Source organism: Lissotriton vulgaris, chromosome 8 (genome assembly GCF_964263255.1).
Source record: "Lissotriton vulgaris chromosome 8, aLisVul1.2, whole genome shotgun sequence".
Classification (NCBI taxonomy): Eukaryota; Metazoa; Chordata; class Amphibia; order Caudata; family Salamandridae; genus Lissotriton; species Lissotriton vulgaris.
The window spans coordinates 1,388,181,720-1,388,198,999 of NC_141696.1; the positions used below are offsets into that span (position 1 = coordinate 1,388,181,720).

Genomic DNA, 17,280 nt, shown 5'->3' on the forward strand with positions numbered 1-17,280 from the left:
AATTTCATTCAGAAACGATGAACGGCGACTTTGTGAATGAAGTCTGTCAGGAACGCACAATCTGATTAACAAAACGTCCTCCAAACCTCCTGCTTCTCTTAGCACCTTAAACCTAAGAAGAGGTGACGATGCCCTACCTTTCCATCCCCATCACACCCATGGCTTTACACACACAACTACATTTTCAGGGTTTGCATAACCTCCAGTGCACATGCGCCGAAAAACCAAAACAGGGAAGACTGTGGGCGTGTCGCACCTCCGCACTCAATTTTAAACTGTAGAGGCATTTAGCCACTTGATGACTGTGTGGTCTAATACCATTGGATTTATTTGGGTATGCAAGGTTAATGCACCCGATGTGATAAATACGGCAAGCTGGCCATATGCAAGTCCAGGAAATATATATATATATATATATATATATTTATTCGAGCTCCGCAGTCAAAAGAGACAGAAACAGCACTCGTAGTAGGTTAAACCTGATACGGTTTATTGCACAAATTTAAGAAACAGACGCGTTTCAGCACTTGCCTTCGTCAGTGTCAGCTGGCGACGGCAAGGCGGAAGTTGATAAGGCAGTAATAATCAACATAGAAAACGGATCTTGATCCAAATCATGAGCGCCATCTTGGAATGGCAAAATAAACTCAAACAAATTGCAACAGATTAATAAAGGCAATATTCGTTAATGTTGAAAACAATTAATGTGATGTTAGTTATCACTTAATAAACATTCTTGTGTTTTCTTATTCCGCCCTGGATGGGCAAATCAGTTTAAACTTATGTTCAGAAAAACAATTAATTAAATCAACATTGTACGTATTGCTCTTGAATTCATTATATCCTTTGGTAGAGGTTTAGAGAGAATATGATTAATGACGCCCCTTGACAAAATTAATTACTTCAGGCCCCGATGGGCTAAAACAGTGAAACTACAAACCATAACGTCCCATATCCCATTCACCATATTTCCTAATAATCAGTGAAAATCAAATTAGTCTTAAAAGGGTCCATAAACCAACTACCAACTGAATTTCTTCAAATCATTTACATATATATATATATATATATATATATATATATATATATATATATATATATATATATATATATATATATATATATATATATATATACACACACACACTTTCAAATTATGACTTTTTATAATCGTTTTAAAATATATGGAAAACAAAGAGTGACATTAAAGATGTATTTCAATAAGAATATTTAGCCCCAAAACCATAGACTGCGAAGGCATACGTGAATTTAAACGCCTATCATCTTATACACGCTTCCTATAGCACTTTCAGGGGAAAAAAATATTTCTCAGCGATTTTAAGGCTACGGAATCCTCTTCCGGGAAACCCCGCAAAGGTGATTGGAGTGTTTCTTGTACAGCGGGAGTCTCTAATGAATGGCTTCCTGTCGGACTCGGCGCCTCGGACAACTCCAACCAAACGCAGTGACGGGCGCGATGTGGCCAAAACTAGCAGGCCCGGCAGGTAAACAAAGCAACACCCGCGCCTCAGCTGCAACATTTCCACATGTTAACTGTGCAGGCATATTTCACACTCACGCGTGCATGCAGTTCATGACTGACTCAAGAAAACCTAATCTGCGATTGTACCTCAAGAAGGTTCGTGCTGATGGGAACACTACATGAACATTTTGTGTGGAGCAAAATGCCACACCCTGGGCGCCGCAAATAACAGGTGTTGCCCCTACCTAATTTGCGATACTCAGAGGAAAGATAACGTCTAATGATGTTTTTTGTGCAGTATCTTTAAAATTAGTAGATCAAACGCCTAAAAGGTAGCTATGTTACCAACTGCAACAGCACAAGCGTGACTGCAGGTGACAAATGCCCCCAACTGATAGTTGCCTCAGGCATTCACCAAAAGTACACACAAATGCTCCGACCCTAGATATTCCCCTAAAGTACACTGAATCTAGTATCAAAAAAGCCAGTCTCATACAGGACGCGCTGGCAAAAGGCGTGAGGATGGAAAAGCTCCCTTGCTCCCACACTCCCGTTAAAGCGAACAGATTCATCTACTCCAACAATCCCTTCAACAAACACATTAAACAATGGTTGAGATACATCGACGACGTGTGGCTCCTGTGGCAGGGGAGCCACACGGAGTTGGTGGACTTCCATTTGTGGATCAATGGTAGGCACCGTGACATCAAGTTCTCATTGGAGTCCAGTAATGAGAAGATGACATTTCTAGACTTTGAAATAAAGTGCATGGATGGGGAGTTGAAGTATTCCCTTTTTCGAAAAAAGACGGATAAAAATACGATCCTTCACCATCGAAGTGCACATCCCAGAAGCCTGAGGGATAACCTGCCTTACGGGCAATTGCTTCGGATTCGAAGGAATTGTTCGGAGGTAACTGAATACGAGAAACACGCAACCAGGTTTTGCGAAGAGATGAAGAATCGAGGGTACCCCAAAAAACTGCTAAGTAATTCTAAGAAGAGGGCACACCACACCCCTCGGGAGTGCTTACTTGAGAGAAAGGTGAAACAAGATATGGACAGGCTAGTATGTGTGACAACGTTTGGACCAGACACACACAGAGTAAGACAAATGGTCTTGAAAAACTGGCACCTGTTAGAGGAACTTGAATGCTCATTTCCGCGACCGTTGTTCGCCTATAAGAAAAATAAGAGCATTGGCCAAAGTATAATTAGAGCGGATGTACTAACTCCCAAGCCAAAAAGTGATCTACTCTCAATATGGGGCATGAAGCCAATTGAAGGGCACCGGAAGTGTGGAAATTGCATATCGTGTGATTCCACAATTGAAGGGTCTGAGTTTGAACACAGGGGAGTAAAATGCAAAAACACCAGTTTCTCGAATTGCAAGACACGAAACGTGGTCTATGCCATCATTTGTGCCTGCCAGAAGATGTACATAGGTAAAACGACACAACAGGTCAACAGCCGGATCACCCAGCATAGGTCAAGATTTAAAAAGAGGGTTGTGAGCGCTCCAATGGTCCAACATTTCTTGGATTCCAACCACAGTGAAATGGACTTTAAATGGACTGTACTGTGCACAATCGTACCAACAGGCAACAAAGGTCCGATTGACATTGAAGACACACTCCTTAGAAAAGAGGCATACCTGATTCTGAAATTTAATAGCACGCAAAACGGATTAAACACTCTCTCTGAGGTGTCTAGACTGTAGTGGAAGAATTGTGTGGGGCTCCACGGGGGTGCGATAGTCCCCCTTGACTGAAGGGTACAGCATTGGGGAGGCCAAGTAGAACAGCGATGTAACCGAAACGTGTAGGGCTAATCCACAGGTATCCGCGTACCAATAAACTACAAATCCCAGAAATCTCACGGTCATGAGACCGTCATAAGTAACTAGGCAACCTGGCCGCCGCCCTCCACAGTGAACGAAGCATTAGTGAAAGCAAGCTGTACAGAGCAAGGTGAGCCGTAAGAGGGTTTGAGTTATGCACGTAGGACCAGTCCATGTAATGGGAAACTAATTCGCACTCCGGTCTATCTTTTAAACAGTGTAAGATACCGGAGAACAATGATAGAATCACGCGGTACAATCAACCAGAGTCCGGAGGACCGTGTGCAAAAAGTTGATCATGGAGTGAGTCGCTCCCGAAGCCCGCGGTGCGCCAAACGAGGTAGGAATGTTACAACCTTCTACCTAACATGGCTGAGATATGACATGAGCCCACTAGTAGTAACCCCCTCCTTGCCCTCCCCCAGGTCAAAAAGCATCACCGTGCCATAGGGAGACGCCCATACACGGACCTAAAAGACAGTCTAAGGTACGTCCTGCAGTGTTTTTGCAAGAAGTGACCGTAGGGCGAGTATTGAGTTTGGCTCTGAATGGGACTTTTTAATGTCCTTTAGACTGCAGCTCAAAAGACCCAGAACCAGACATAGGATAACCACGGCTACAATTAAGGTAACATGAACTTTAAATGTAGGAGATTAGAAGCGGAATAATAAAATGAGGCCCTGGGAATCAACACTGAAACAGTGTTCTTTCTTTTCCCTTACACACATGCAGATAGAAGTGACAAGGCCCTGAGGAGAACCCATAACTGTTGTATGGAGTTCGAAACGCGTCGGCAAGAAAGGAGATAAAAACTTAATAATACCAATAATCACTGACTTGTAGAATTAATGTGTCGTGATATCTCCTGTTTAACTGTGACTTTGTCTACTACTGTTCCTGAGATTCCAAATCACTGATGGTTAAAGAGGCTAGAAAATTGTAACTCGCCTTTTGGAACAGTCTGAAATAGATATAGATGCTTTGTTGTGTATAGTGAATGTAATTTGATGTAATGATGTTTTCTTTTCTTGGTAAATGTTGTGTTTAAGTTGATGTACATATATGTTATATTTGTTGTGTTCTCTCTCTGACATGTAATCTAAGATTTTTTCTAAAAAAGATTTGAAAGAAAAGGTCAAAATAAATATACCTAACAAATCTAACTAAGGTTGATGTGTTGCTTATAACTAAGAGCTAACAAAAAAGTGGGGTGGCATTTTTGTGTGAAAAACATATAAGGTCCAGCCTTTCCCACAGCCAAGGGCCTAACTCCTTTACACTAAAAAAAAAAAAAAAAAAAATCTATGTATGCATAGGTTTCAAAGCTAGCATTTAGTGTTTTTTCATGTCAGATGATGCATTTGGAATGATTAGTTGGTGGCGTAGACTGGAGCTACTGTGTTTTCTCTTTCCCATAACGGTTTATTTTAAAAGTTCGGAACAGGCTCTTGTGACTTGGGGCCCAGCATAGTTAATTAAGGAAGTGCAATGAATAAGTCATCTTAGATAAAGGCCCTCCTTAACTCTCTCTACACCCCTCTCTCTCTACACCCCTCTCTCTCTACACCCCCTCTCTCTACACCCCCTCTCTCTATACCCCCCTCTCTCTATAACCCCCTCTCTCTATAACCCCCTCTCTCTATACCCCCCTCTCTCTACACCCCCCCTCTCTAGACCCCCTCTCTCTATACCCCCCTCTCTCTATACCCCCCTCTCTCTATACCCCCCTCTCTCTATACCCCCCTCTCTCTATACCCCCCTCTCTCTACACCCCCTTCTCTCTACACCCTCTCTCTACACCCTCTCTCTCTACCTCCCCTCTACAGCCCCCTCTCTACAACCCTCTTGCCCCTCTCTCTCTACAACCCCCTCTCTCTACGCCCCTCTCTGCACCCCCTCTCTCTACACCCCCCTCTCTCTACACCCCCTATCTCTACACACCCCTCTATACACCCCCCTCTCTACACACCCCTCTCTACACACCCCTCTCTCTACACCGCTCTCTCTCTACACCGCTCTCTCTCTACACCGCTCTCTCTCTACACCGCTCTCTCTCTACACCCCCTCTCTCTACACCCCCTCTCTCTACACCCCCTCTCTCTACACCCCCTCTCTCTACACCCCCTCTCTCTACTCCCCCTCTCTCTACACCCCCTCTCTCTACACCCCCTCTCTCTACACACCCCTCTCTACACACCCCTCTCTACACACCCCTTTTATCTTATCTTATCTTAGGTGCCATTTATAAAGCGCACTGACGCCGAAGCTTCCTGGCGCTGATGGACAGAGAGGGTGAGGAGGAAACGCAGGAGGCAAAAACCTAGCTAAGGGGGGGGGGAAGGTAGGTTTTTAACAGTTTTTTAAAATTAAGGAAGAGAGGAAGAAGATTTGATAGATAGAGGAAGGAGGTTCCAGAGCACAGGAGCTAGGTAAGAAAAACGGCGGCCGCCAAATTTCTTAGTTTTGTTTTTGGGGGTGACTAGCAGGTCACGGTGGGCTGATCGGAGGTTGCGTGTAGGACAGTGGGGACGGATGAGGGACTTGAGAAACCCAGGGCGGGAGCAGTGAAGGGCTTTGAAGGTGAGACATGCCACCTTGAAAGCAGCCCTTTGGTCTATTGGTAGCCAGTGGAGGCTATAGAGCAGAGGCTTGGCTGATTGCCATCTGGGGTTTCCATGGATCAAGCGGGCCGCTTGATTCTGGACGACTTGGAGGCGGTGTGACAGAAATTGTGGGAGACCGTGGTAAATGGAGTTGGAAAAGTCCAAGCGGGAGAGCACAAGTGAGATGACAGTTTGAGTGAGTGCCGCGGGAGGGAGAAGGTGACGGACTTTGCGAAATCTCCGAAGTTGGTACATGCATGATGAGATTACCGCTCCTACTTGGGCTTTGAGGGAGAGTTCGGCGTCGATGATTACGCCCAGACTCTTTACTGTTTTTGCTGGGGTAGGGGGAGAGCCGAGCTCCGACGGCCGGGCGTGACTGAGTCCAGGGAGAAGGAGCTTGGTTTTACCGGGGTTCAGTTTTAATTGATTCTGGTTCATCCAGAGTTGGATATGGATCATAACTGCGTGAAACTTATTGATGGCCTGTGGTGAGTTAAGTGAGAGGATCAGCTGTAAGTCGTCGGCGTAGTTATAGGCTATGATGACCCATTTGAGGAGAGATTGAATCAATGGCCGGAGATATAAATTAAATAGAAGCGGGGAAAGGGAGGAGCCCTGGGGACTCCACAGGACGTGGGGGATTTTTTGGCCATGTAAGGGCCCATGCGGACCGCCTGTGTTCTTCCAGTGAGGAAGGACCTGACCCACTCAAGAGCAGAGCCCTGGATGCCTGCCTGCTCCACACAGTGGAGAAGGATGTTATGGTCCACCGTGTCGAACGCTGCCGACAAGTCTAGGAGGACGAGGGCTTGAGGACGCCCGTGTCCGCGTTGCTCCTGAGTGTGTCAAGGACTGCCAGGATGACGGCCTCTGTAGAGTGGGCAGGTCGGAAGCCAGCCTGATTAGGCTCAAGATGACAGGAGGATTCAATAAAGTTTGACAGGCACCGGGTGACATGGGCTTCAATGATTTTGGAGAAGTAGGGAAGGAGGGAAATGGGGCGATAATTTGACGGCTCTGCAGGGTCGGCGCCAGGTTTTTGAGGAGGGGTATTAAGATGGCCTCCTTGAAAGAAGTGGGGAAGATGCCACTGCTAAGAGATCTGTTGAGTAATTGTAGAATACAATCTGGCAGATTGAGAAATATGCTCCGCAGGACAGAGGGTGGACAACAGTCGTTGGGTGAGCCAGATTTCACACGGGTGGCAAGTTCCGCTAGGGAGGTAGGATCCAGAGCGGGAAAGGTAGTGAAGGTCAGGGGATTATTAGAGGAGAAATCCGGGGGGGATGACTGGGGAAGGGGGGGGGATAGACTTTTTGATTTTTATGATTTTTTCCAGAAAGAAAGAGTTCAGAGTGTCGCAGGCATCCTGAGTAGGGGTCTGAGCTGGGAGGGTTCTGTCATCTGTAGTTAGCTCGTTCAGGATTCTGAACACCTCCTCTCTCTACCTCTCTCTCTACCTCTCTCTCTACACCTCCACCTATCTATCACCCTCACTCTATCTATCGCCCTCACTCTATCTATCGCCCTCACTCCTATCTATCTATCGCCATCACTCGATCTAACGCCCCCACTCTACCTATCGCCCTCACTCTACCTATCGCCCTCACTCTACCTATCGCCCTCACTCTATATATCGCCCTCACTCTATCTACCGCCCTCACTCTATCTACCGCCCTCACTCTATCTATCGCCCTCACTCTATCTATCGCCCTCACTCCTATCTATCTGTCTATCTATCTATCTATCTATCTATCGCCATCACTCTATCTACCGCCCTCACTCTATCTACCGCCCTCACTCTATCTACCGCCCTCACTCTATCTACCGCCCTCACTCTATCTACCGCCCTCACTCTATCTACCGCCCTCACTCTATCTATCTATCGCCCTCACTCCTATCTATCTGTCGCCATCACTCGATCTAACGCCCCCACTCTACCTATTGCCCTCACTCTATGTATCTATCGTCCTCACTCTATCTATCTATCGCCCTCACTCCTATCTATCTGTCGCCATCACTCGATCTAACGCCCCCACTCTACCTATTGCCCTCACTCTATGTATCTATCGCCCCCACTCTACCTATTGCCCTCACTCTATGTATCTATCGCCCTCACTCTATCTATCGCCCTCACTCCTATCTATCTATCGCCATCACTCGATCTAACGCCCCCACTCTACCTATTGCCCTCACTCTGTCTATCTATCGCCCTCACTCTATCTGTCTATCTATCGCCCTCACTCTATCTGTCTATCTATCAGCCTCACTCTATCGGCCTCACTCTAACTGTCTATCTATCTATCGCCCTCAATCTATCTATCTATCTATCTATCTATCTCCCTCCCTCAATCTATCTCTCACTCACTCTATCGCCTTCACTCTATCTATCGATCGCCCTCACACTCTGTCTATCTATCGCCCTCACACTGTCTGTCTATCTATCGCCCTCACACTGTCTATCTATCGCCCTCACTCTATCTATCGCCCTCACTCTATCTATCGCCCTCACTCTATCTATCGCCCTCACTCTATCTATCTATCCGCCCTCACTCTATCTATCTATCGCCCTCACTCTATCTATCTATCGCCCTCACTCTATCTATCGCCCTCACTCTATCTATCGCCCTCACTCTATCTATCTATCGCCCTCACTCTATCTATCTATCTATCGCCTCACTCCTATCTATCTGTCGCCATCACTCGATCTAACGCCCCCACTCTACCTATTGCCCTCACTCTATGTATCTATCGTCCTCACTCTATATATCGCCCTCACTCTATCTGTCTATCTATCACCCTCACTCTATCTATCGGCCTCACTCTGTCTATCTATCTATCGCCCTCACTCTATCTATCGCCCTCACTCTATCTATCGCCCTCAATCGATCTATCTATCTATCTATCTATCTCCCTCCCTCAATCTATCTCTCACTCACTCTATCGCCTTCACTCTATCTATCGATCGCCCTCTCTCTATCTGTCTATCTATCTAGCGCCCTCACTCTATCTAACTATCGCCCTCACACTGTCTGTCTATCTATCGCCCTCACACTATCTATCGCCCTCACTCTATCTATCGCCCTCACTCTATCTATCCGCCCTCACTCTATCTATCGCCCTCACTCTATCTATCTATCGCCCTCACTCTATCTACCGCCCTCACTCCTATCTATCTGTCTATCTATCTATCTATCTATCGCCATCACTTTATCTATCGCCATCACTCTATCTATCGCCATCACTCTATCTATCGCCATCACTCTATCTACCGCCCTCACTCTATCTACCGCCCTCACTCTATCTACCGCCCTCACTCTATCTACCGCCCTCACTCTATCTACCGCCCTCACTCTATCTACCGCCCTCACTCTATCTACCGCCCTCACTCTATCTACCGCCCTCACTCTATCTACCGCCCTCACTCTATCTACCGCCCTCACTCTATCTACCGCCCTCACTCTATCTACCGCCCTCACTCTATCTACCGCCCTCACTCTATCTACCGCCCTCACTCTATCTACCGCCCTCTATCTATCTATCGCCCTCACTCTATCTATCTATCGCCCTCACTCCTATCTATCTGTCGCCATCACTCGATCTAACGCCCCCACTCTACCTATCGTCCTCACTCTATATATCGCCCTCACTCGATCGCCTCACTCTATCTATCGCCCTCACTCTGTCTGTCTGTCTATATATCGCCCTCACTCTATCTGTCTATCTATCGCCCTCACTCTATCTGTCTATCACCCTCACTCTATCTATCTATCGCCCTCACTCTATCTACCGCCCTCACTCCTATCTATCTGTCTATCTATCTATCTATCGCCATCACTCTATCTATCGCCCTCACTCTATCTATCGCCCTCACTCTATCTATCTATCGCCCTCACTCTATCTACCGCCCTCACTCTATCTACCGCCCTCACTCTATCTACCGCCCTCACTCTATCTATCGCCCTCACTCTATCTATCTATCGCCCTCACTCCTATCTATCTGTCGCCATCACTCGATCTAACGCCCCCACTCTACCTATTGCCCTCACTCTGTCTATCTATCGCCCTCACTCTATCTGTCTATCGCCCTCACTCTATCTGTCTATCTATCACCCTCACTCTATCTGTCTATCTATCACCCTCACTCTATCGGCCTCACTCTAACTGTCTATCTATCTATCGCCCTCCCTCAATCTATCTCTCACTCACTCTATCGCCTTCACTCTATCTATCGATCGCCCTCACACTGTCTGTCTATCTATCGCCCTCACACTGTCTGTCTATCTATCGCCCTCACACTGTCTATCTATCGCCCTCACTCTATCTATCGCCCTCACTCTATCTATCGCCCTCACTCTATCTATCGCCCTCACTCTATCTATCGCCCTCACTCTATCTATCGCCCTCACTCTATCTATCGCCCTCACTCTATCTATCGCCCTCACTCTATCTATCGCCCTCACTCTATCTATCTATCGCCCTCACTCTATCTATCTATCGCCCTCACTCTATCTATCTATCGCCCTCACTCTATCTATCGCCCTCACTCTATCTATCGCCCTCACTCTATCTATCGCCCTCACTCTATCTATCGCCCTCACTCTATCTATCGCCCTCACTCTATCTATCGCCCTCACTCTATCTATCGCCCTCACTCTATCTATCGCCCTCACTCTATCTATCGCCCTCACTCTATCTATCTATCGCCCTCACTCTATCTATCTATCGCCCTCACTCTATCTATCGCCCTCACTCCTATCTATCTGTCGCCATCACTCGATCTAACGCCCCCACTCTACCTATCGTCCTCACTCTATATATCGCCCTCACTCTATCGCCTCACTCTGTCTATCTATCGTCCTCACTCTGTCTGTCTGTCTATATATCGCCCTCACTCTATCTGTCTATCTATCACCCTCACTCTATCTATCGCCCTCACTCTATCTACCGCCCTCACTCCTATCTATCTGTCTATCTATCTATCTATCTATCTATCTATCGCCATCACTCTATCTATCGCCATCACTCTATCTATCGCCATCACTCTATCTATCGCCCTCACTCTATCTACCGCCCTCACTCTATCTACCGCCCTCACTCTATCTATCGCCCTCACTCCTATCTATCTGTCGCCATCACTCGATCTAACGCCCCCACTCTACCTATCGCCCTCACTCTATCTATCTATCGTTCTCACTCTATATATCGCCCTCACTCTATCGCCTCACTCTGTCTGTCTAACTATCGCCCTCACTCTGTCTGTCTGTCTATATATCGCCCTCACTCTGTCTATCTATCGCCCTCACTTTATCTGTCTATCTATCACCCTCACTCTATCTATCTATCGGGCTCACTCTATCTGTCTATCTATCTATCGCCCTCACTCTATCTATCGCCCTCACTCTATCTATTGCCCTCAATCTATCTATCTATCTATCTATCTATCTATCTATCTATCTATCTATCTATCTATCGGCCTCACTCAATCTATTTATTGCCCTCACTCTAGCTATCACCCTCACTCAATCTATCTATCTATTGCCCTCACTCTATCTATTGCCATCACTCTATCTATCGCCTTCACTCTATCTATCTATCTATCTATCTATCTATCTATCTATCTATCTATCTATCTGTCTGTCTGTCTGTCTGTCTATCTATCTATCGACCTCACTCTATCTATCGCCCTCACTCTATCTATCGCCCTCGCTCTATCTGTCTATCTATCTAGCGCCCTCACTCTATCTAACTATCGCCCTCACACTGTCTGTCTATCGCCCTCACACTGTCTATCTATCGCCCTCACACTGTCTGTCTATCGCCCTCACTCTATCTATCGCCCTCACTCTATCTATCTATCGCCCTCACTCTATCTATCTATCGCCCTCACTCTATCTAACTATCGCCCTCACTCTCTGTCTATCTATCGCCCTCACTCTATCTAACTATCGCCCTCACTCTGTCTATCGCCCTCACTCTATCTGTCTATCTATCGCCCTCACTCTATCTGTCTATCACCCTCACTCTATCTATCTGTCTATCGCCCTCACTCTGTCTATCTATCGCCCTCACTCTGTCTATCTATCGCCCTCACTCTGTCTATCTATCGCCCTCACTCTGTCTATCTATCGCCCTCACTCTGTCTATCTATCGCCCTCACTCTGTCTATCTATCGCCCTCACTCTGTCTATCTATCGCCCTCACTCTATCTATCTATCGCCCTCACTCTATCTGTCTATCTATCGCCCTCACTCTATCTATCTATCGCCCTCACTCTATCGCCCTCACTCTATCTAACGCCCCCACTCTACCTATCGCCCTCACTGTTTCTATCTATCGTCCTCACTCTATCTAATGCCCTCACTCTATCTAACGCCCTCACTCTATCTAACGCCCTCACTCTATCTAACGCCCTCACTCTATCTAACGCCCTCACTCTATCTAACGCCCTCACTCTATCTAACGCCCTCACTCTATCTAACGCCCTCACTCTATCTAACGCCCTCACTCTATCTAACGCCCTCACTCTGTCTAACGCCCTCACTCTGTCTATCTATCTTTCGCCCTCACTCTGTCTATCTATCTTTCGCCCTCACTCTGTCTATCTATCTATCGCCCTCACTCTGTCTATCGCCCTCACTCTGTCTATCTATCTATCGCCCTCACTCTATCTATCGCATCACCACAGCATCACTCAGCACCACCACAACATCACTATGCGCTACCACAACATCACTATGCGCTACCACAACATCAATGAACACCACAGCATCAATCTGTGCAACCATTCAACAACTGGTTCAAATATGTTCTCTAAATGTTTCAAGCTTTATTACAAATGTCACAAAAAGATGTTAATATTTCACTTCTGTTCTTGGATTTTCGTCATAATAAAATACACTGAACATAATCGTCACAAAAGTTATTTACAAAAGTTTAAGCTATTACCATTATAAATTACAATCACTTTTATTTAAGTATTAATTATTAAAAAAAAATGTAAAGCCATTGTTATTTGTAATAGCAATACATCTAAGTCACGAAAATACAACACATATGGAATTGCAAATGCTATAGGTGTCACATTTGCGAAAGTTAAAAATATTGACATTGTAAATGACAAAGCTATTAATTTAGCTATTTTCAAAACCAACACATAAATACAAAATGTGTCATTTACAATACCAATAGCTCAAACTTTCCTAATGCAAGACCTATTGCATTGCAAATGCTTGTTGTTTTAAATAGTCTGACGTTCTGTGGCTGTGAGACATACCTTACAACTGCATGACAATACTAAAATGAATGTAGATGTGGCATTGCTTGTACTCCCCCTGCCTCTGTCACATTCTGTATCCCCGTATAGGAGTTTTTGGTACCTCATGCACGTATGATTGTTTTATACTAAATTAGATGAGATGACTGCAAGTAATGTTGCTTTTAATTCTGTTTCCTCTAGTCCCTTGGTTTTAAAACTGTGATCCAGGGACCCCTGGAGGTCCGCAAAGCGTACTCTGGGGAGGCAGCAGCTGCTTAGAAAACTAAATTGCAGATTAATAAAGTGTATATGCATGAAGAATCAAAATTGAAAATTTTAAAACGATCTGTAAATGTGAAGGAATTTTTAATTGGCAGATATAAATTAAGCTAGTATCCTCAGATTGATTCATGGGAGCAGTGCTAGTGCATCAAACAGAATATAGTATGGATGATGAGCCTCAGTTGAATTCAGACATGCTCCAAACTACCAATATAATTACACATTTTAATTTATAATTTTTGTGAAATAAAATATTTAATTATTTCTTTTTTGCTGAATGCTTGTTTCTGTATTTTTTCATGCATTGTTTTGCGGTTAAAATCATTGAAAATTCTTCTCTGAGTACGCATCTTTCAGAAATGACTCAGCGGGGGTACCTGGATTCTAATAATTATTGTGTGGATCCCATGTCCATTAATGATGAAGTGGGGGTCCACAGTAGTCAAAAAGTTAAGAATCACTATTCTAGTTTGTTACCTGTGTGGAGTGTATAATTCCCAGGTCGTTATATCCTCCCCAGTATGTAAGTAAATTAAAACCAAGGTGTACAGGGAAACGCAATTGATTGCTGCTATAAATAAAGGGTTTGTGTTCCTTTATCAGAGTAACTTGTGTAGAGAACCTCCAATGCAGTTAAATGCTTAAGTTAATGGTACTGTACAGAACACACATAATAGCCATTTGTCTTATGTTGCACTAAAGAGTAATTTCTGTTTTTCCCGCCACACCAGCAGTAAACGCTCACTTTCAGGAACCATCACCCCTGTGCCTGCAAAGAAACCAAAGCCAAGCGAGAAGGAAGTGGTCAGTGTCATTGACTTGGAGGAAAACGACGAGGGCGATGTTATCATTGTAGAGAATATCAGCACTCCGAAGCCATCACCGAACTGTGACCTTTCAAAAGTCAAACGTGAAAGCATAAATGCAGAGGCTGATGCGATTCCAATGGACACCCTGAATAGTGATCGCACAATAACTGGCACAGCCGAAGCTGCTGAAACAGCTGATGCTGCAACCACATCTGAACAATGGACCATTGCCACACAAACTGAGAAACAGCCTATGCTTATTAAAAAAGAAGAGGAATGTCCTGATGAGGACAAGAAGCCTTTAGTGGATGAAATTAAAATTGCACTTGAAATCCCTAAGGACTCATCAAAATGTGCTGGAGATCCTGAAAGCACAATTATTGGGTTAAAGAGTCTGCTTCGCCTTGCGGACCAAGAAAAAGAATGCTACTTGACAAAATGCCGAGGTCTGACCCAGCAGGTGAAAGCATTGGAGGCACAACTATCCAAAATGAATGAGAAGTATGTGAAAAAGGAAGAGCCCGGCGATGCCATGCTCATTCATAACGTTGATGGCATTAGTAGTCTGAGCCAGGAGCAGATCTTAACCCTCTATGAGAAGGCCCTGAAGGAGGTGGTCTCGTATAAAGAGCAATGTGAAATGCTACAGAGCAGCAAATCTGAATGTAGGAAATGTGCTACCAGAGCAAGCCTCGAAATCAATAGTGAAGTGGACGAAATTGCCCTGCAGCTCGACAACGTGTTCAGGCAGTTGGACACCTGCAGTAGTGAAAGAGATCAATTTAAACATAAGGTATGTGATTATGATACATTGTACAGAGATGCATTGCTTTGTATATATGCTTACGCCATATAAACTCATGTATAGCAATGCTCCTATTGCCAGTCTTCTTGAAATGCACAACCATTTCCATTGACCAGAAGCTGTGTATAAATTGCATAAGAAACCAGGATAATTCAGATGTGCTTCTACTCGTGTGCATTCTTTTTTCTGGAAGGTGCTCCTAAGCTAAATTATCAAAAGTGAGAACCAGACATTTGTTTGACATTAAAGTTATTTCTACAATGCACAGGTAATGCCTGAAACATCTTGTTGAGCAGTAATTGTTTTTAGAAAACGAATGGTGGTATGGCTGATAGGTCTGTAGGCGCTGTAGGGATATTCACTCTAGATTATTTGTGCAAATGGTACTATTTGTGACGGTGCTACAGGGATGTGGAGAACCACCTGCCTCCCTAAAACTCTGTGGAAAACCAACAGAACAATGCAAATTGGGATACCCTAGCACACGTAATAATCAGGATACAGTCTTTTCAGAGATTAGTAAAAAACACAACACAATTGATGGATTATATCAATTCTTTTCTTCTCTTTTAATCAGTTTTCCCGGAGTTCAGGGTTCACGTTTTTCAAACCCAAGCCAACACGTGTTTCGTCGCATCTTGTACAAATTAGAACATGCGACTTGTTCACGGCTGTACGTATGATCATTGACAACTTCTCTCATATGGAGATAATTCCAGGCCACATGGTCCCGTGGCGTGAGCTTAAGCTTTGAAAGTCCTCAAAGGTACAGAAAATATTAATCAATGGCCAATAGCCAGGTGTCCAGAATCTTCTTCTATGTTAACAGGCGCCTGTGTCGCGTCCTCTGTTTTCACGTTAAAGCTTATTCCGCCATCTTGTGGTTGGAGTCGGAAAGTGCTTTGTATATATATTTTTTTTTTTTTGCTGTGGGAGGTTGCGAAACCTGATCCCTCTGGTGAGGCTACAACCCCCATCGTGTGTGTGCAGGCTCTCAGATTATTTTTTCCCCTTATACCTTGCGATTTTGTCTTATTGCTTAGTAAGTCTACTATATATATTGCCTAAGGGGCTGAGAGTGCAGGGACACTTGTAGATTTTAAAAGGGTGACTTTTTAAATAAATATTATATAGACATGTACACATGTACACACCTGTTTTTTTTTTTTTGCATGTATGTGTCTTCCTACGTATGCAAACATTTATATAGATATATATCCTTGTATTACCACCTGCTTCTCCAGCCTCATCTTTCTGGCGGAGGTGGGTGGGTTCGCTAGTGAATCCAGAAAGATCTTCAAGCTGCAAAACTACACCGACAGGTAAGAAACTATTCGTTTTGCAGCGTGAATCTTTCTGGATTCACTATGCTGTGCATAGATTTTGTAGCGGTTTCTCATTTCTGTGGCGGCTTTGTTACCACCAACAAGGCTTATTTACTCAATGACAAAGGTTTTGATCTTATCACCCTCCATAAGACATATCTGAAGAAGCTGGAGGAGGTGCACGTAAAAGCTGCTTTAAAATTCACTGCTGTGACAAAACGTAAGAGTAGTCCTATTCTTTCATAAGGTCTTAGGCTTTACCCCGTTAGCCTGCAAAAACAGGGAAGGGTATTTATGTACTGGTTTCAGGATCTCCATGTGGAAGAATGGCAATAGCTACAGTGTTTGCTCCAAATGTTGGCTAAGATGTCTTCTGGTGTCCTTTGATTAATATGTCCGCAGGTTTAGTAAAGGGAGACCTTATAGTCAATGGGACTTCAATTAAGTATTAGATGCATCGAAAGATAGTTCAGGAGCATACTCCTCTCACTTATGAACATTCTGCAAAGCACTTAAAACCATGATACAATAACTAGGCCTTCACAATTCTTGGAGCAAAACACAAAATCAGAGGGATTGTACCTTTTTTCCATTATCCTTCGAACATACCTTGGAATTTCCTATTCCCTAGTTAATAGAGACTGGAACAAATAGTGTCCAGGGACATGACTCTGAAATGCACTATTACCATTATACTCGAACTATGCCGTTGAATAACTATGCCTACTAGGGAGCGATGACAAAATACTCCCAGGTGGTAGTGGATTTTGCACTTCTCATTGATTTGGGTCCCAGTACTGAGAACAAACATCAGATCCTAGATGGAGGATTTTATTTTTAGCTCTTCCTCCCATGGGAGATTGTCATGCCTGC

General features: G+C 44.6%; 1 protein-coding gene across 1 annotated transcript in view; it reads left to right on the forward strand.

The window, feature by feature from the left end:
• MORC3 (MORC family CW-type zinc finger 3) overlaps window positions 1-17,280 on the forward strand; it is a 793,723-nt gene that overhangs the window by 662,429 nt on the left and 114,014 nt on the right. Inside the window, exon 15 of the mRNA XM_086935396.1 lies at window positions 14,200-15,070. Coding sequence (XP_086791522.1) covers window positions 14,200-15,070 — 871 coding nt within the window. The remainder of the gene's footprint in view (window positions 1-14,199; window positions 15,071-17,280) is intronic.